We start from the raw sequence: 20,129 nt of genomic DNA on the forward strand, positions 1-20,129 counted from the left end.
CAACCTTTAACCTTCAGTCTATGTATATCTTTTCCTATCAAATGCGTCTCCTGTAGGCAGCATATTGTTGGGTCTTGTTTTGTGATCCATTCAACTAGCCTGTGTCTCTTAATTGGTGAGTTTAAGCCATTAACATTTAGGGTTATTATTGAGATATGGTTTGTTCCTCCAGCCATATTTGTTTATTAATGTTACTAAACCTGATTTGTTTTCCTCTTTGATTATTTCCCCCCCTTTACTGTCCTACCTCCCACTGAAGGTTTTCAATGTTATTTTCCATTTCCTCTTCCTGTAATGTTTTGCCAAGGATTTTTTGAAGAGATGGTTTTCTAGCTGTGAATTCTTTTAACTTTTGTTTATCGTGGAAGGTTTTAATTTCATCTTCCATCCTGAAGCTTAATTTCGCCGGATACACGATTCTTGGCTGGAACCCATTTTCTTTCAGTGTTTGAAATATGTTATTCCAGGATCTTCTAGCTTTCAGAGTCTGTGTTGAGAGATCAGCTGTTATCCTGATTGGTTTACCCCTAAATGTAATCTGCTTCCTTTCTCTTGTAGCTTTTAAAATTCTCTCCTTATTCTGTATGTTGGACATCTTCATTATAATGTGTCTAGGTGTGGATCTCTTATGATTTTGCACATTCGGCATCCTGTAGGCTTCTAGGATTTGGGATTCTGTTTCATTCTTCAAGTCTGGGAAGTTTTCTCGTATTATTTCATTGAATAGATTGTTTATTCCTTTGGTTTGGAGCTCTGTGCCTTCCTGTATCCCAATGACTCTTAAGTTTGGTCTTTTAATGTTATCCCATATTTCTTGGATGTTCTGCTCATGGTTTCTTAGCAGACTTGCTGAGCTGTCTATGTTCTTTTCAAGTTGAAATACTTTGTCTTCATTGTCTGATGTTCTATCTTCTAAGTGATCTACTCTGCTGGTAGTATTCTCAATTGAGTTTTTAAGTTGGTTTATTGCTTCCTGCATTTCTAGGATTTCTATTTGTTTGTTTTTTATTACCTCTATCTCCCTGTGAAATTGATCTTTTACTTCCTGGATTTGTTTATGTAGTTCCTTGTCGAAGTGATCTTTCATTGTCTGATTTTGCTGTCTCATGTCTTCCTTGAGACTCCAGATCATCTGAAGCATGTATATCCTGAACTCTTTATCTGACATTCCATCTGTTGCAGCTATTACCTCTTCTAAAGTTGAGTTGACCTGCATTGCTTGTGGTCCTTTCTTTCCTTGTCTTTTCATACTGCTCGCGTTTCTTTCTGCTTGGTGAAACTGTTGTGTTTTTGAAATTTTCCCCCTATTTATTTATATTGCTCTTGTATAGTTGGGAAATCTCCCTTGCAGGGCGGGTAGTGGCTGTGCTCCTCCTCTAATTAGGGTGATCTGTCTACCACGCTGGTCGGTCGCAGGTCTGCCCACCCTGCGGGCGCGGGTGACAGCTCTGCTCTGCCCCCACTCCAATTGTGGTGACGTAACTACCACGCCCTCGGGTCGTTGGTCCTGATCCGGATGTGGGCGGTGGCTCTGCTCGGCCCCTACTCCAATTGGTGTGACGTGTCTACCACGCTGGCAGGCCTCTAGGTCTGTTCCGCCGGTGGGTCGCAGGTCTGCCTACCTTGCGGGCTCGGGCGGCAATTCTGCTCAGCCCCCACTCCCAGTGGGGGTACCTGACTGCCTCTCCAACGGGACGCTGGGTCTTTTCCGGACACGGGCGGCGGCTCTGCTCCACCCCCACTCCAACCAGTGTGACGTGACTGCCTTGGTGCTACTTGTCCACCACGCTGGCAGGCTACTGGGCCTGTCCTGCCAGTGGGTCGCAGGTCTGCCTACCTTGCAGGCTCAGACGGCGGCTCTGCACAGCCCCTACTCCAAATGGGGTGACTTGGCTACCGCGCCGTCAGGTCGCTGGTCCTGTTCTAGGCGTGGGCAGCTACTCTCTTCAGCCCCAGCTGCAGTTGGGGTGTCATGATACCACACCGGCGGGTCACTTGGCCTGCTCTGAGCGCAGGCGGCAGCTCCACTCTGCCCCCCGGCCCCCACAGCACCCAGCAGGACCCGGACCGAGAAGCAGTCACCGCAGGTTCCCCAGCTCTGGGCCAAAGCAGCTTCGGGAGCCAGAACCTGGCCTCTCCGATCCCGGACACGCTCCCCTAGGAGCAGGCTCCAAGGAGCGATCCCCGCGGGTTCCCCAGACCCAGGCCAAAGCTGCCCCGGGAGCCAGAGCCCGGCCGCTCCAAGCTCTCCGAGCTGGGTGCACGCTCCGCTGGGAACAGGCTCAAAGACGCAGTCCCCGCAGGCTCCCCAGCCCCAGGCCAAAACTGTTCCGGGAGTCAGAGCCCAGCCGCCCCGAGCTCAGCGCACGCTCCAGTCAACACACAGTCTCCGCAGGTTCCCCAGCCCTGGGCCAAAGCAGCCCGGGGAACCAGAATCCGGCCGCTCAGAACCCGGCGCACGCCTTGCCAGGAGCGAGCCCCAAGGAGTATTCTCCACAGGTTCTTTAGCCCCGAGCCTGAGCGATCTGTCTGCGAGACGCAGGCAAATACCAGCCTGAAATCACCTGTTCCGTAGCTGAATGAGCTGAGATCAATAGAAAACAGGGAAGATTACATCAGCTCTCCAAGATGGCAGCTGCTGTCCTCCTCCATGGTCCGACCGGTGTCGAGAATCGAACTGGACCGCTTCTCTCCTCTGTCTCAAAGCTGGAACTCAGCACTAAGCACGGCCATTGCACCACTGGCAGGAGCCCCCAGAATCCTCATCGCTGCACTCCCGCTCCGGCACCTCGCCGCTTCCCAGCGCGCGCCGCAGACTCCAGCTGCGGGGCAGTCCGCAGATCAGGCAATGCGACTCTCCATGCGGAGAAATCGCCCGCAACCGAGCCCCCGCAGCCGAACCTCGCGCAATGGAAATCCGTCCACTAGATTCTGGAGCACCTCAATTTCACTGGAAATTCCCAACAGGATAGCCTTCAGCTGTTTCACCTCGTCTTTCTCCCGCACAGTGACGCTATCATAGTTCTTAAAATATCATTTTCATTACTTTTTCCAGCTTCACTTTCATTCTCAGCCCTCACTCTTAGGCAATTAATTTATTGGCCTCCTCTGATTTTTAGTCTTTGGATTCCCATGCTCTTAAGTTTTACCTCCCATTTTCTTCTCTTTTTCCTCAGAATAATTCCTCAGTATTTGCTGATATTTTATTGATAGAAAAACCTTCCAGTCAACCCAGAAATTAATAAAGTTCTGATAGGCTCTGATATTTCTGGGAAAGATGTTGTCACCTGAATTGCTCAAATGAGTATTGACTGCATGTCCCATCTTGTGAAGGGAGGAAGCAAAACTGACAGGGAGAAGTGGCCCTTATCAGCCAGAAGTTGGTGTTGGCCTGACAAGTAGAATGCAGTGTAATTGTTAATGTTGTGTGGCATGTGTCAAACAAACCATGAAATTACAAATAGTTAAAACTTTTGGTAAGGACTACCTTCCTAACATGTGAAAACTCAAAGCCTCATTCAGTCTATTATTTGACATTCTTTTTTATAGTAAGCCAAAGAAAGTTCTCACTTTCTACTGGTGACAAAAAATATAAAACATTTTAAAAGAAGAACCGAAAGCAATATGTCAGTTCTTATCCCTTGCATAAAGACAAACATGTACACAAAGTCCTGTTCTTTTCTGGGACTGACAAACATTCCTTTTGGGAAAAGGTAATCTTTATTCGCCTTGTTTGGTGGTCTTTCAGTTTTATTTATAGTAACTTTGTTTCCATGGCTTTCTTCTCCAGTATTACCTGAAGATCTTTATGCTTTCTCTTATAATCCCAAATCATCAAAAGAGATGAGGGAAAATGGATGGAAACTGATTGACCCAATATCAGACTTTGAGAGAATGGGAATACCCAATCGGTATTGGACCATAACAGATGCCAACAGAAACTATGAGGTGATTTGATTTTTGCTTTCCTTTAGGTACATTTAATTAAAATGGCAGAATATCAGCAAATGAAGTTTTGAAAAAGAAAGAGGGAATCCCTTATAAAATCTCTCCTTTTCATTTAACATTCAATTAGCATTTATTAGATACATACTGTGCTCAAGGCACCAAGTCAGAGATCTCCTGGTCTAAAGCACAGGGGTGCTATGGGAATGTAGATGAGGGAAAAGAAAAGCAACCTGGGAAGCCAGAAGTTGCTTGATGTTTTGGGATATTTCCTTGTGAAGGAACTTTATCCTAATTTATGTAAGGGGAGAAGGAAGGAGGTTAAAAAGGAAACCAGATCATGAGGGGCTTCATGGCTAAATTAAGAAATTTGAACATTATATTGAAGAAGAAAATTATCATGAAGTTTCTATATTTTAATATAGAAAGGAGCATGAAAATATATTTGTGTTTTAGAAAGGAATTATTGTTATTAGTTTGGAGAATTGGCTTGCTGGCTAAGAATGCAAAAATGTAATACATGAAATGATAAGAACATGAAATAAGGCAATTAGACAAATTGAGAAGAATCTAAAAGATGAATATTTAAGTGGTAGAATTGAAAGAATCTGGTGCGAGTAAAAATGTGGTTGAAAAAAGGAATGGGAGTTTAGTATGCATCCAAGATTCCTTATTTTTGGCTTTAGTAACCAAGCAGGTAGTGATTATGTTAGCCAAAATGAGGACAACAAGAAGAGGGACACACACATCTTCAGATTTTTACTTGAGTTCAAGGTTGATTCAAAAGATATCTAGTTTTTGATATTAAGCTTTGTGTCTGTATCTGAAGAAAGAGCTCTGGGCTGAATATAGAGGTCTAGGAGTATACTTGGGATTCCCATGACCATTTCTCAGATTCTGTGATCCATTAGAAGGACTCACAGGATTGAACATATATTTGAACTTTATGATTTATTATAGTGACAGATACAAAGTAAAATCAGTAAAGGAAAAAGGAACATAAGGTGAAGTATGGAGAAAACAGTACAATCATTCAATGTCCTTTCCCAGTGGAGTCACATAAGATATACTTAATGTACTCCAGCAATACATTATAACACATGTGTATCAGGGAAGCTCATTAGAGCTTCATTGCCCAAGATTTCTATTGGTTGGCTGCTTGCATTTGCCTTCATGTAGACCAAAATTTCAGATGCCCAATAGGAAAGTGTTTTAGTTAGGTTTTTTGCTGCTGTGACTAAAGGATCTGACCAGAACAATTGTAGAGGAGGAGGAGTTTATTTGAAGGCTCACAGTTTTAAATGTCTTAGTCCATAAAAGGCTGGCTCCATTCCTCAGGGCTCAAGGTGAGGCTGAACATCATGACAGTAGAATGTGGTGGAGGAAAAGAGTTCAGGAAGCAGAGAGGAATAGTCTCTACACTCCAGATACAAAATATATACCCCATAACCCCACAGCAATTCCCACCTCATCCAGCCATACCCTACCACTTCAGTTACCACTCAATCCCTATCAGGGGATTAATTCACTGATTGGGTTTAAACTCTCACAACCCAATCATTACTCCTCTGAACCTTCTTACATTGTCTAATATCTGAGTTTTGGGGGGACTCCTCACATCCAAACCATAACAGAAAGCATGTTTTCTACATAAATCACATTGTTCATACAAACAGTTTAGGCACAATGACATTCTTACCAGTTAAGGAATGGTGGACAACCTTCCAAAATCCAGGTTTCCGGGCACCAACCAAAAGCTAATATCACAAGGAAGACTTTCTAAGGATGGCAGTCAGGCCTTCTATGAATAATTGGTATATAAGTGATATCCCTAAATTGTTGGATCTTTAAATTATTTCCAGATTTTATTATCAGAATAAAGTACTAATTGCAATGGTTTTCTGATAACACAACACTGAAATATTCACTAGGTATGATAATGATGAGCTGTCACTTAGCAGACGCATTTACAAAGTGGCTTATTTGGGCCATGCTTTACAGGAATGAGTACAGATGGGTGAATTCTGTGCAGTTCAAATATGTTTGTAAGTCTCCTGAATAAGTCTGAAATATCCATTTTGGCCCTTTGGATGTGCATGGCCTTCTGAGCCAAAAGGGCAGCTTCATTTATTTCTCCTTGTGTGACCTGCTTCTGAAAAGTCTGACAGGTAAAAGGGACAGGTAGAGAACGACTTCTTTTTCAAATATTCTGTATTTGGGGTCACTGACATAAGTAGAGCATTCTTGATCTAATCTACCTTAAATTACTTTTGTCTTTTTATTTTTTTAGATTTATTATTAAATATTTCGGAGTGTTCTTAGGGGAGTGATCAGAGTTAATTTTGCATTAAGTCTGTGCTATTATAATATCTGATTGGAAAAAAATTAAGCACTAAAAGCTAATAAATTTCAGAAAACATGTTAATCTCTTTATAGAATAAGTCACACCTAAAATGTCAACACATCCACCCCCACATTAGTATATTAAAGGCCCTTTAGATATGCATACCAGGAACTCAGTATGCAGTTTATGAAAGAATAAATAATATTTCCTCCTCCTCCACCTGTCTGCCCCACATTTGAGCTTATTTGTTTTAATTTACTTATTTATTATCTATATCATTTATTCTGATAGGCAAATGTAGGAATTTCAGAGTAGGGTTGAATGTGTGTTTTTGCCTATAATTTTTCTGGTTTTTCTAAAGGTAGATTTTGTTTTTATGTGTTTATACTTTCCTTTCTGGAAAATAATAGCATACTTGGAAAAACTTTTATAACTAGGATATTTTTGTTCCTATTTCTGAGGAATGGATGAATCTGGATGGTAAATCCCAGCCAGCTAATGCTTCAGTGAATGCTAATTACAGCCTGTTAATAGCAAGTGAAAATTCTAAAATATGTACGTGTAGGTGTGTGTGTGTGTGTGTGTGTGTGTGTGTGTGTGTGTGTGTGTGTATTGAGTTTATTTTCTTTTAGATATGCAGTACCTACCCTGCTGAAATAGTGGTTCCTAAATCTGTTACCTTGGGAACCGTGGTTGGAAGTTCAAAGTTCAGAAGTAAAGAACGTGTCCCTGTGCTCTCCTACCTCTACAAAGAGAACAATGTGAGTTAAGCAAACTTCTATAATGGGAACTAAACTTTGCTCTAGAAGACCTGGTTTCAGTCCCACCCTGCCACTTAATAGCTGTGTGTCCTGAAACCCAACTTCTTTGAACTTTAGTATTTCTGAGAGTTTTGAAGGTGCCACATTTGGGGGGATATATATGCACTTTGTAAATTGTAAAATGTCATGGCTATGTTGAGTGGTATTTTGTTGTTCTTTTGTTTGTTTTCTGTGGGTTCCATCTTAGTGAGATGTTGCAGAAAAAAAAGGTAACTAGTTATATGAGATATATTTGGGAACTGTGGCTTCTCACTAGAATATAGATATCCTTGACCCTTTATTATTCTTTTTCATGTAATTTAAGGTTGTAAGAAGAAACCACTTGACTCCTCTGTGTTTGAGTCACCTCAAGTAGGAAGTGGTAATAATTCTTACCTTTTATGGTTACTTTGAGATCTAGGGTTAGACAAATAGTTAAGTCCTCAAATAGGCAACTACTGAAATGCAAAAGAGTACATTAATGCAATTGGTATCTTTTTATGGAACTACCAAAATACACAGACAGACTCCTTCAAAACTACACCAAAGTATAATGAAGTCGATTAACTAATCATTGCCAGATATTCCTATTAAATATCTATGTTGGTTTTTGTTGTTGTTATTGTTGTTGAAATGACTTGAAATATACCAGCCCTCTGATTTTGGCATTAACTTCTACAAATAGTGAACCCTGTTCTCTAAATCTGTAGATCTTTGTTGTATCTTGAATTCCCTTGCTTCAAGCCTCTAGTTTATATGGATTATTTTACTGGAACTGTAAAAAATGGGCATTTTGAGAAAAATTACCAATCCATTATGTACCAAGAATAGGATTTTATTAAAGAAACACTCGAGATGTGATTTTTTTGTAGTCTGATTTGCCAAGACTGGTTTGAGAAATAGCCACATGCCAAGAGGAGGCAGGAGGCTTAGCTCAATATCAGTGGAAGCTAGGCTTTAGAACCACATCTCTTTGCTGTGGATACTAACCCAAGTTGGCTTATTCTCTTATTCTACTCCCTAAACTTAGATTCAAGGAAGAATTTTTATCACCTGTAGATGTGATGACTTGGCTAACACATTTTTTCCTTATAGGCTGCCATTTGCCGCTGTAGCCAGCCTCTGTCTGGATTTTATACTCGCTGTGTAGATGATGAGCTCTTGCTAGAGGCCATTAGCCAAACAAACCCTGGGAGCCAGTTTATGTATGTTGTAGATACAAGACCAAAGGTATCTGTCAATGATTTCTTTTGATATTCCTGCTACTTGCAATCCCCTTCTCGTATATTGACACTTGCAATGTTACTGGGAAAGTTAAATTAGTGTGTGTGGGTTTGTTGTGTCAGATATTATATAAAATCATTGCACAAGCCATTGATGCTCCATTTATAAGCCTGTCACTGTCAAATGAGGCTATGAGAAGTTACTTAGAACAACTTAGCATTGTCACCTCAATTTGACATTCTGAGTTGAAGACTCATTGACATCTATCTCCTCATCATTTTCACTAAATCTATTCCTTAACCAGAATTTTCAGTAGTCCCCTGCTGTGGTCTAAATTTACTATCAGAGAAAGAACTTCAACTTAAACACCAGAGGCTTAGTAATATCAACATATCTTTCTCTAAATAATGTATTAAATTATATTACATTGTAGACGCAAGATCAAAGGTATCTGTCATGACTTCTTTGATATTCCTGCTGCTTGCAATCCCCTCCCCATATGTTGACACTTTCATTGTTATTGGGAAATAATAGTATTTAATAATAGTATTTAATAATAGTATTAATGATACTTTGGTGTCCCCCAGAGAAGCAGTATTCACAGACTGCTATAGGAGTAACAAAAATATTTAGCTCATGTGGTAGTAATTTTTTAGCACACAGCACTATTAGCTAAATTTTTTTTTCCCAAATCAATGAAGTACAGTTTAGATCTTGGTCCCATAGAGTAAGAAAATACCAGAGACATAGATTCACCATGGATTTCAGCAGTGGACATGGGCCTAGCAAAATCCTTTGATCTTCCTGAGAGCCCAGTGCTGTGGACTTATTGCATTGTGTTTTCTCAGGCTTCTTCCCTAATGTGAATTTCACTGAACAGGGGGTCCTCAGATCAACCTAAGTATCAGCCTAAACTCCTCTCTGCATTAAATCCCTGACTTTCAACAGTTTGTCTAGTTCTGTAAAAGTTTATACAGGAATTCATTGTGCCCCATAAAAGAAGTAAAGGACAGATTCCCTTTTCTTAAAAGTTGTGCTTTTCACAAAAAGACCCCCAAAGAAATGATTTTGCTTAGAATTGTAGGTGTGGAATGTACATGATTAGGATATTTAATTGCAACCTAGTGATTGCAAAATCAGTGATTTAGAGCTAAGCCTAAGCCAGGTGGTTGTGGCTTCAGAGTTGAGCAACTGGACATGCACGAAACCAGATAGTGACCTTAGACAACTGTTTGTCCCATTTTTGTGATCTCTCACTGGCTGTTCTCCAGAGCTACCTAGGACTGACTGGACCCAAGAAAGAAAATAATTTCCCTGTCTGCTCAGGCACCACCCTTCAGTTTCTCAAAAGCTTGCTGTCTTGTTTCAGTCATAAATGTTTGACATTATGATATTGGAAAGATCTAAATAAAATATATATATATATATATTTTATCAAGAGGGAGACACACAAGAAACACACTAAGCTTTTTAAAACTGGAAGGATTTGTTAAAATTTAGCACCAGAAAGTCCCTTTTAGCAGGTCCCATTTTCCTCTCAAATTCAAGCAAATTAAGATATGTATTGAGAATTGAACCCAGGGCATGCATTGTGCATGTTAGTCAAGTGCTTTATCATCAAGCTTCATCCCCAGAAAATTGAAGCAATAACAGATCTAGAGATATCTGGAAATCTCTCTCTTCTAGATGCCTAAATATATAATTTCAGTAGATGTAGTGAAAAAAATTATTCTTAGGAATCAGACAAACCTGGGGTCAAATCCTTCCTGCCTTTTGACTCTTATCCATATGATCCTAGGAAAATTGGTTTACTTGTTTGAACCTGTTTTCTTATGGTGATGATAATAGTACCTACCATGAGAGGCTATACTGAGAATCAAATGAGATAATGCACTTAAAGATCTAGCACAGCAGCATCTTGCACATACCAGGAACTCAGAGCCAGCCTTAGCAAATTAGTGAGGCCCTGAGCAATTTATACAGACCCTGTCTAAAAATTAAAAAAAGTAAAAAGGACTGGAGATGTGGCTCAATGATTAAGTGTCCCTGGGTTCAATCCATAGTACCAATATATATATATATATATATATATATATATATATATATATATATATATATATATATACACACACACACACACACACACACACACACACACACATTATATGTGTGTGTATAAATAAATATATATGTGTGTGTACACGTGTGTGCATATATGTGCATGTGTATGTGTGATATATATATATATATATATATAAACATCTCTTCATCAATATGTTAATACCTCGCTCTTTTCAAATCTGCCAGGTATATTTCCATAGAGTATATACTGGCACAGTGTTGCTAGCTATTTGCATTAGATATCCTACCCATACCTGGATAGGAACCGCTGTAATCATTGTTTTGTTTGTTGAAGAATCACTTCTAACTAAATTCATTGCAACTAGGCAGCTGTTGTTTGTGCTTCCACAGGTATTCCTGTGACATCTGTCATTTAATGAAAGCTCAGTGACACTGCCAGAGTGATAAAAGATCAAAGTTACTGTCACATTTCTGCCTTTTGCACATTTTTCCTTTATATTTGCTAATGTGTATAGTTTTTGCTGTGAGATTTTTGCATTTCATCCATAAATACAAAAATCATACCTTGTCCATGTATATGCTCCTCCTGCCTCTTGAAATGCTCAATACACAGTAGATAAGAAAACTGGCAAACAACAGAAAATCACTAAGATGGTCATCATCATAGAAGGTATTTTGGCTGACTTCAAGTGACTGCATGAATATTTCCTTTCTGTAAATCTCATTTACTGCCAAACATTCTTATACAGCCACGTTATTGATATCTTTTCTAGAATAGCTATCAAAAATTGATTAGCCCAGAGATTCATAGAGTTATTTCTATAGCTTCTCACTTGTAAAGTTGTGAATTTTTACATTTTTCTCATTTTAAAGTCCTTTCAGCTGTGAAGATACTTGTTTGTAATAGGTAGCTCAAAATTATTATTTTAGTTATTCAGATCAAATATCTTTATAACTGCCACATCCTTCATCTCTTAAGTAGGATATTAGTAATACAAGAAAACCTCAATTTCCCTCTTTCTGTGAGTCGGTTACCTAAGTACTTGGTCTAAAAAATGGTGAAATTCGCTCCATACCAGAATATGTAAGATTTAAAACTGTTTTGAATGAGGTATTGAGATTGATGAACCCCACTCTTTCATCATTTGGCATTATCTGCTATGTTATGCCCTCTACTGTTACAGCTAAATGCCATGGCCAACCGAGCAGCTGGTAAGGGGTATGAAAATGAAGACAACTATGCCAACATTCGCTTCAGGTTCATGGGCATTGAGAACATTCATGTGATGCGGAGCAGCCTGCAAAAACTCTTGGAAGGTACAGGGATTTCACCTTGGCTAGGCCAGAGGCCATACTTTGGCACTATTATGTCAAAAAAAAAGCATTCCTGATTTGGGGTGGAACATAAAAGCCAGCAGGTGAGCAGAGTAAATAAGTGATGAGATGTTTAACTAGAGTATGGACATAACTTAAAAGAATACTGAATTATAGCAGTGTTAGTCTGGCAAGGGGAATGAGATATTTCTAAACTCATTTCTCAATAGAATTACAGAGGCTGGTATTCAGGGGTGGTTAGACCAACATAAGCATGAATGAATTTGGAATTCATTTCATTGTCCTCAAGGCAAAAAAGTAACCTCATATGATCTGTATGGAATCATTTTGATATCATCATTGCTGAAGAAGAAGTTGAATTTAGATCTCCAAGGGAAAAAATGCTGATATCAGACATTTTGGCCATCTGTCATCACTGCAAAATAATTGGTGTCAAAAGGGGAATTGAGGTGGTTCGCTGGACCTTGTAAGATTCTTGAGTTTAGAACATTTCTTCTTAAACCACTACTGAGAATTCCATGATGTGATATGCCAACTCAGGAAAAGATCATGAAAACTTACCTTCTTTACTGAACTACCTGTTCTTCCTTTATATTCTTCAGTTTTTTACTGATACAGTATGTCAGGGCCTCTCCACTATACAACCCTTATCACATCCTGTCTCCTCAGTCTATGTCCCTTTTAGAATATTGAATATCCGTTTTCCTTGTTTCTCTCCTGTTTTCATTCTGTTGAAGGGAACTTTGTTTTACAGATTTTGAGGCAAAAGGTTGCCCTCTGCTGGATAACTAGTGAAAGGTGCACAAAAATTAATGTGTTCCCTTCCGTGTAACCTGTTGAGACAGCACAGAGCTGAAAGAAGTAGGTGGAGGTATAGGAGTAGAGACAGATGTTAAGAGCCTATAGGATTAGGATGAGTAGGTGGGATTAGGATGGGGATCAAATGTGTTTTTAATGAAAGGAGATGTGAGTATTTTCCTGTAGGTATTGCCTCATACTTTGGGCTTTCTTGAGAGATTTCTGAGTGTTTTAGGGTAGGTTCCAAACCTAGGGAAAGCAGAGACCCATGGTAGGAAATCTGGTAGACTTTATCCCTAGTCCTATTCCTGATTCAACTGTATGGTTCCCAGATAATCATTTAACCTCTCTGTTCCTCAGCTTCCTCATTTACAAAATGGGGATCCACTTTCTTCCCTTTCTTGATGAATAAACTGAGGTGATTGTCAATTTCAATCTCTGCTTCCTTTTCTACCTTAGTTTGTGAATTGAAAACTCCAACAATGAGTGAATTTCTTAGTGGCCTGGAGAGCTCAGGGTGGTTGAGACACATTAAAGCTATTATGGATGCTGGAATTTTCATTACAAAGGTAATAATCAAGACTTTTAAGAATTTGCACTGACTTTAATTATGGGATCTCTTGAAGTAGTAGTGTGCCATGGTGGAAAGAATATTAAAAGAAATCTAGTTTCTGGATTCAGCTCTGAAACTGTTTGCCCTTGGGCATGTTTCTTCCCTCTCTGGGCCTCACTTCTCCATCTATAAAACAAAATGGTTCTATAGTATCTAGTGTAACTTTCGGGGGGCCCACAGAACACTTTGGGAATGAGATTGATCATCTCCCCCTCTGGAAAATGCAGATATAATTATACATATAAAAGTGGACCTCAATTTCAGGGAGTTCATAGACCTAGACCTCAGTTTAAAATTCTTAGGTAATCTTTAATAGTCCCTCCAGCTCAGTTACTCTCTGATGTGTTTTTGTGTTAAGGGTGAGTGTGAAATAAATGCAGAGCTTACATATCTGTGAGTATTCAGAGCTCTGAATACATACGTTTTTATGGCTTCTTTTTGTATAGGTCTGCCTCTGAATGCAGTCTAGGCAGGCTTTGTTACCCTACATTTAGGCTGACCCACTTATTTTCTGACCTCCAGAACCCCAGCCTTTTTAAGATGATTTTTTTAAAAAAAAGGAAATTCAAAGCATATATTTTCTCATTTTGAATTATCTTTTATATATTCCTACCTGAAAACTTTCCCTCTTCACCCCACCCCTCTTTATTTGGTAAAAGTAAAGGAAAGGAGAAAATGACTCTTCACTCCTCTGCTGTCATTTTCTCAGTTGAAAGCAATGAAAAAGGGAGAGAATGAATGAATGAATGAATGAATGAATATGAATATGAATATCTGTGTGTGTGTAATTAACTGCCTTAAATACTTTTTGTTTTCCTAGTTCTGTTGCCTGCACTTTTCATTGTAATGTGTTAGTATTTACTATGTGACCCTTTTGGCTATTTCAATCCCTCTATTCAAAACATTCTTCATGTTGTTCCTTTTTCATATATCCTACAACCATACATCTATAGTCCCTGTCTGAAACCAAATTTATTAGACAAAAGAAAATTATGATGGAGGAGAGGGCAATTTGATAGATTGTCCAGCCTTAAATTATTGGTTGAATTAAAATGAGTTGACCAATAATAGATTTGGGATTACATAATTATTCTGTGCTCCTTATAACCTTGCCACCTATAGAGTATCCCAAGCTTTAAAACTTCAATCAGTCTTCAGTTCTCCCTCTTTCCTCCATCTGTCAATTGCCAACTCCTATCAGTTCTATTTCAAAAGTGTTTCAAATCTATCCTTTCTTTACAATTAACATTATAGATTAAAGATGCTTCTAACAGGGCTAGGGATGTGGCTCAAGCGGTAGCGCGCTCGCCTGGTATGCGTGCGGCCCGGGTTCGATCCTCAGCACCACATACCAACAAAGATGTTGTGTCCGCCGAGAACTAAAAAATAAAATATTAAAAATTCTCTTCTCCCTCTCCCTCTCTCTCTCTCTCTCTCTCTCTCTCTCTCTCTCTCTCTCTCTCTCCCCCCTCTCTCACTCTCTCTTTAAAAAAAAAAAGATGCTTCTAACATATGTTCCTTACCTAACACATTCACTAACCTTTCCAAAGTAATATAATAACTTCCTAACTGCTTTACTTCTTTAGTAGTTACTCCTCAGATTATCTAGAAAGTCATTTGCAACACTTCTGATTATGTTACTTTATGGTGAAAATCCCCCAATGGTTCTCTATTCTATTGCCTATTAAAGCCTCTAGTTTGCTATCCAATCTTTCACAATCTTTCCCAACTTGGCTATGCTAGATTTCTTGTTGTTCTCTAATACACTATGCCACTTTTCTCTCTCTCTTTTCTTTATTTTTATTTACTTTTTCTCATTAAAAAAGCAATATGTGCACACTAATAAAGTAGTTGATATTTCAGAAATACATAGCAAAAGGTAAACATTTCCCATTTGTTTTCCCACATCACACATTTCACTATTAATAGTTTAATATGTATGTCTCTTGATTGGTACTATCCATTTGAAATTTCTGTGATGATAGGAATGCTCTGTATGTTCTAATAGAGTAGCAACTATCCACAGAAGATAACTAGGCACTTGAAATTTGACTAGTGAAATTGAAGAACTGAATTTTTTTATTTAAATGAATTTTAGCAAATTCAAATGAAATACTCACAGATGACTAGGGACTTTTATTTTGGATAGTACAGCTATAGAGTTTTTCAATATACATACATATACTATTACTATGTAAAAATAGGACTATGCTGTATATACTGTTCTGTAATTGCCTTTTCATCTTTAAAAATAGTGAACATTTTTCAGATCAGGTCAGTCAATACAACCTCATTTTTTTCCAAAAACTATATATATTCCATTGTGGGAATTTACAGTGGTCTTCCATTAATTAAAAATTCTGTTGTTTTCAGTTTGTCACTAATATAAACATTGCTGCACCAAATAACCTTAAACATGTATCCTTACATATGTGAATATTCTTAGAAGTAGATTTTCTTAGTCAAAGAATATGAATATTTCAAATTCTAATGGGTGTGGTCAAGTGCCTCTGAAAATGTAGTACCATACCCATTTTTCAATGTTGCCAGCAATGGTAATCATTAATCTTTTTAAATCTCTGTATATGTGATAGGTGATCAGTTTTATATCATGTTTTAATTTGTGTTTCTATCATTAGTAATGCAATAGAGCATCTTGTCCTGTCTACTGTTCAGTCTGTTTGGATCCCTAAAAAGAGCATAATTTGCTACTGTTGGGCCTCTGATACCTATAATGGAGGTCTCTGCTGAACTAAAAATTTTAAAAAGGCTGAGATGCCTGTTTCCAGATTTCTTTAACTCCTTTCTTACAACCTAACTACCCTTCCAGGAATACAACTTTTCTTGCACTGTTACTACAAAAGTTGCTCATTCTCCTACATGCCACAAACTAAATGGCCTAGGGAAAGTTTAGTATTCTCCTTGCTCTTTACAAAACTGTTTCTTCCTTTCTTATCTATTTCATTTAGCTATATTACCTTGTACATTTCTTTCTCTCCCTCCTCCATAAAAGACTTTGAGAAAGGCCTTAACACCTGTCTCTCCCTCTTTATTCAGGAGATTTGAAGGTTCATGTACAGACTGTTGAACTCTCTGCACTTATATTTCTTTAAGTTTTTATACGCCAGTTCTCAAACATTTATTCTAGATAGCATGGTTCTTCAAGCTCATTGAGATCTCTATACTTTTAACTTCACTTTTTTAACTTTCTTCCCTATTTACCAAGACCTGTTGGTATAGAAACTTCTCCATTCCACCTTGTCCCTTATTCTTCTATTCTACCTGCTTTGCTACCTCAGTAATTTCCTATACTCTGACTACTGAGCATTGCTGCAAGTAAATAAATTTTATACATGTTAATTTGTACTATTACAGGTTTAATTTGTACTATTTCAAGTTTATAGTTGCCTACTTAGCATTTGTTGTATGTGTTCCTGGTTGGGTCCTAGTCCTGCTGCACCAAGCAGGTGTTGCCAATCTGTACCTTGCTTTCAAGCTGGTTATACTTTTTATAGGCACATATTAAAACATGTCTCCTGATTCACAGAAAAGTCAAAGTGATACCTCATCTTCCCATTATTATTATTAACATTTTTGAATGTCTTTCTCCTGACTATCACAGAGGACTTGATATCCAATCTGTGTATATGCTACCTATATTATAAATCCCATCCTCTCCTACTTTTTAAAGAAACCAACTCTATCAATTAATCCCTCTTTCTGCTATATTTTCAACCTGTTCTTTTTGACTAGTTTCTTCCTTCAGAAGTATGTTCAAATATTTTTTCTTTATCTTTAAAGAAAAATAATCATACTTGCTTCTTGCAATTGCCCTCTGTGTTAGCTTTCCTTCACTGTGATAAAATACCTGAGATAATCAACTTTTAAGGAGGAGAGGTTTATTTTAGCTTAGTTTCAGAGGTATCAGTCCATTATCACTTGGCCACCTTGTTTTTGGGCCTGTGATGAGGCACTACATCATGGAAAGAGTACATAATAGAGCAACATGTTTACTTCATAGTGGCTGGGAAGCAGAGATGCAAGAAGGGACTGGGGTACCAATACCTCGTTAAAGGCATGTCTCCAATGACCTAATTTCCATCCATTAGGCCCAACCTCCCAATAGCATCTCAGGATTGGGACCAAATCTTCAATACATGGGCCTTTGGGGGACACTTTAGATCCAGAGTGTACCCTCTTTCCTTTTAGAGCCATTTGGAAAACAGTTAGCCTTCCCTATGAATACTTCTTCACCTTTTTTCATCTTTCAGCTCCTAAGATCCAATTTCTATGCCATTACTATTATTCTTGCTAGGGATACTAATGACTCTTCACTTATCAAATTTAAATCTTCATTCTATTTTGACCTCTGTCACATTTATACTTTTGACCACCCCCCAACTCTTTGTTTTGGCTTTAATCCAGCCATTCCTTCCTGCTTTTAATACCTTTCAGGCTGTTTCTGTACAGGCTAACTCCTATCATAGCCCTTCTTCCTCTTCTTGCCCTTTAAACATTGCTGCTTTTTTTTCTTTTCTTACTTTTGGTCCTTACCTGGACAGTAGCAGCTATGTACACAATTCCTATTACCATATCAATTGAGACAGTGGTCAATTCTACACTCTGGCTTAGATCCTTCCCTCTCCTCAACTCCAGACCTAAATATCCAGTTGTCCCCTGTACTCTCCATTGGCACTTTCTTGTTCTCTCTCTCTCTCTCTCTCTCTCTCCTACCTCAGACTCACCATAGCCAAAACTGAAATCTCACTTAGCCCCACTACTCTCTAAAACTAACTTCTAACATATATGTATTTTATAGAATGATGGTACTGCTATATATCTAGTTACTAAGCTGTACATTTTAGTGTTATCCTTGACTTTTCCTTCTTCATCTCATATTCATTTTCTCAGTATATCCTGTTAAATTTTTATACTTTCCATCCTTCTCCTTTTAAGCCCCATTGCTACTTTTTTTTTAACTTCAGGAACTTGTGGTCCTTTCATGATTTTAGTAGCTCCTCGACTGTTTTTCCTATATCCAAATTTGTGTTCTACCAAGCCATTTTCCTTGCTGCCACCACAATGATCTTTTTAAAGTGCACATCTGATTATGATACTTCTTTGCTTTCATAACCTTATAGTTTCCCTCTTGCCACCAGATAAAATGCATACTTGTTCATCTTATCCTTGTCCTCTTGGCCAGCTCTGTTTCTCATCTTTCCCTCACTCCCAGCCCAAACTTAATGGTAACCAGCTATTTAAGAGTTCCTAACCTATGTCATGCCTCCTTGCATACATATTTGCTGTCATTTGTTTGCCCTGATGGAATGTCCTTTCCTTGTAGTCAGTCTGGCAAATGCCTATTTAACTGAAAACATCCATTTTAGTTATCTGTTCCTCTTTGTTTATCTTTTGTGCTTTTGTTGTACCTGTCGTGGAATTTTATTGTTTTATTTATCACCTGTTGGCAGTAATTTGTTCAAGAGTTTGTCTCCTTTGCATTCCTAGTGCACACTGTAGTGTCTCTTGTACACTGAGCAGCGACTGACATATATATGCAAATGAACGAATACGTGAATTAATTAAGGAATACGTGAATTAATCACCTAAGGATGTCCTACTCTTTCTTTGAGGCTCAAGTTCCCCCAGCTCCTGCAAAAGGACATATTTACCACACATTACACTCTAGCAGTTGTTTTTCCAGTGTCTTATATAATTATTTACCTTTGGGTACTGTGACTAGTTTGTGGGCTCCTCAAAGGTAGAAATTGATTATCATATTTGTATCTCTAATACATAGTACTTACCTGGCACATGCAGTTACATAATTAAGCCTTAGAATTAGTAAATGAATAATCAAAATCTGCCATTGCCAAAATTGCTCAGGTCTTTACATTATTCTGATTGGAAAGAAACCAAGCTAAGGCAGGCAAGCTCTTCTATCTTAAGTTGGGAGGGTTTGTTAGTAAGACTAGATAGCTATAGAAAATCTTTATTAGATCTGGGACTGGGATGTGGATTTGTCCTGTGTTTTTGAGCATGACTTTCTCCTTCTACCCACTCTTCCTCTGAGAAATGATACTTATTTTTATGGACTTAGGTTTTCCCTTTATCCCATATTAGGTATTGTTTTCTTATTTTATTTTCCTATTATATAAGCTTTCCTTCTTCTCATATACTCTTTCTTTCATTCCCCCTAAAGGATTCTGATATTATGTAAATAAATTAATGTAACCCAGTTAGATAAATGTCTCTGTGCTATAAGGACAGTATTGACAGCCCTATTATTAGTCCAGCATGCTAAGCAAAGGTGGTTTATTATATTTTTTTGCCCTGTATTCACAGGCAGTAAAAGTAGAAAAGGCCAATGTCTTAGTCCATTGTTCTGATGGGTGGGACCGCACAGCACAAGTCTGCTCTGTGGCCAGCATTCTTCTAGATCCATTTTATAGGACATTCAAAGGACTCATGGTAAGAGAGCAGTGATTTCATTTTACTTTGTGTCAGTAGCAGTTTGTGAATAAATTAATAAAAGAACTCTCAACTAACTTGTCCCATGTTTTTAGAAGAATGAGCTTTAAATCTATAAAAAATAGCTATATTTTAGTTTTGCTACTCTAAACAATGCATATATAGTCTGTATACTTTCTGTTGTGCATTTAATGTACTTCATTACCCATTAGAAGTTAAGTTGTAAAAATGTGGCATTTATACACCATGGAATATTACGCAGCACTAAAAAATGACAAAATCATGGAATTTGCAGGGAAATGGATGGCACTAGAGCAGATTATGCTTAGTGAAGCTAGAAAATCCCTAAAAAAACAAATACCAAATGTCTTCTTTGATATAATGAGAGCAACTATGAACAGAGTAGGGAGGAAGAGCAGGAAGAAAAGATTAACTTTAAACAGAGACATGAGATGGGAGGGAAAGAGAGAGAAAAGGGAAATTGCATGGAAATGAAGGGAGACCCTCATTGCTATAC

The 20,129-nt window shown here is 38.4% G+C and overlaps 1 protein-coding gene across 2 annotated transcripts in view; it reads left to right on the forward strand.

Moving 5' to 3' along the window:
* MTMR8 (myotubularin related protein 8) overlaps window positions 1-20,129 on the forward strand; it is a 101,123-nt gene that overhangs the window by 39,907 nt on the left and 41,087 nt on the right. For both annotated transcript variants that reach the window (XM_081277810.1, XM_081277811.1), the window contains 6 exons: window positions 3,791-3,948; window positions 6,922-7,050; window positions 8,185-8,319; window positions 11,580-11,712; window positions 12,988-13,097; window positions 19,487-19,612. In XM_081277810.1, the coding sequence (XP_081133936.1) occupies window positions 3,791-3,948; window positions 6,922-7,050; window positions 8,185-8,319; window positions 11,580-11,712; window positions 12,988-13,097; window positions 19,487-19,612 (791 nt within the window). The remainder of the gene's footprint in view (window positions 1-3,790; window positions 3,949-6,921; window positions 7,051-8,184; window positions 8,320-11,579; window positions 11,713-12,987; window positions 13,098-19,486; window positions 19,613-20,129) is intronic.

This window comes from Spermophilus citellus, assembly GCF_964194105.1.
Source record: "Spermophilus citellus genome assembly, chromosome: X".
Lineage (NCBI taxonomy): Eukaryota > Metazoa > Chordata > Mammalia > Rodentia > Sciuridae > Spermophilus > Spermophilus citellus.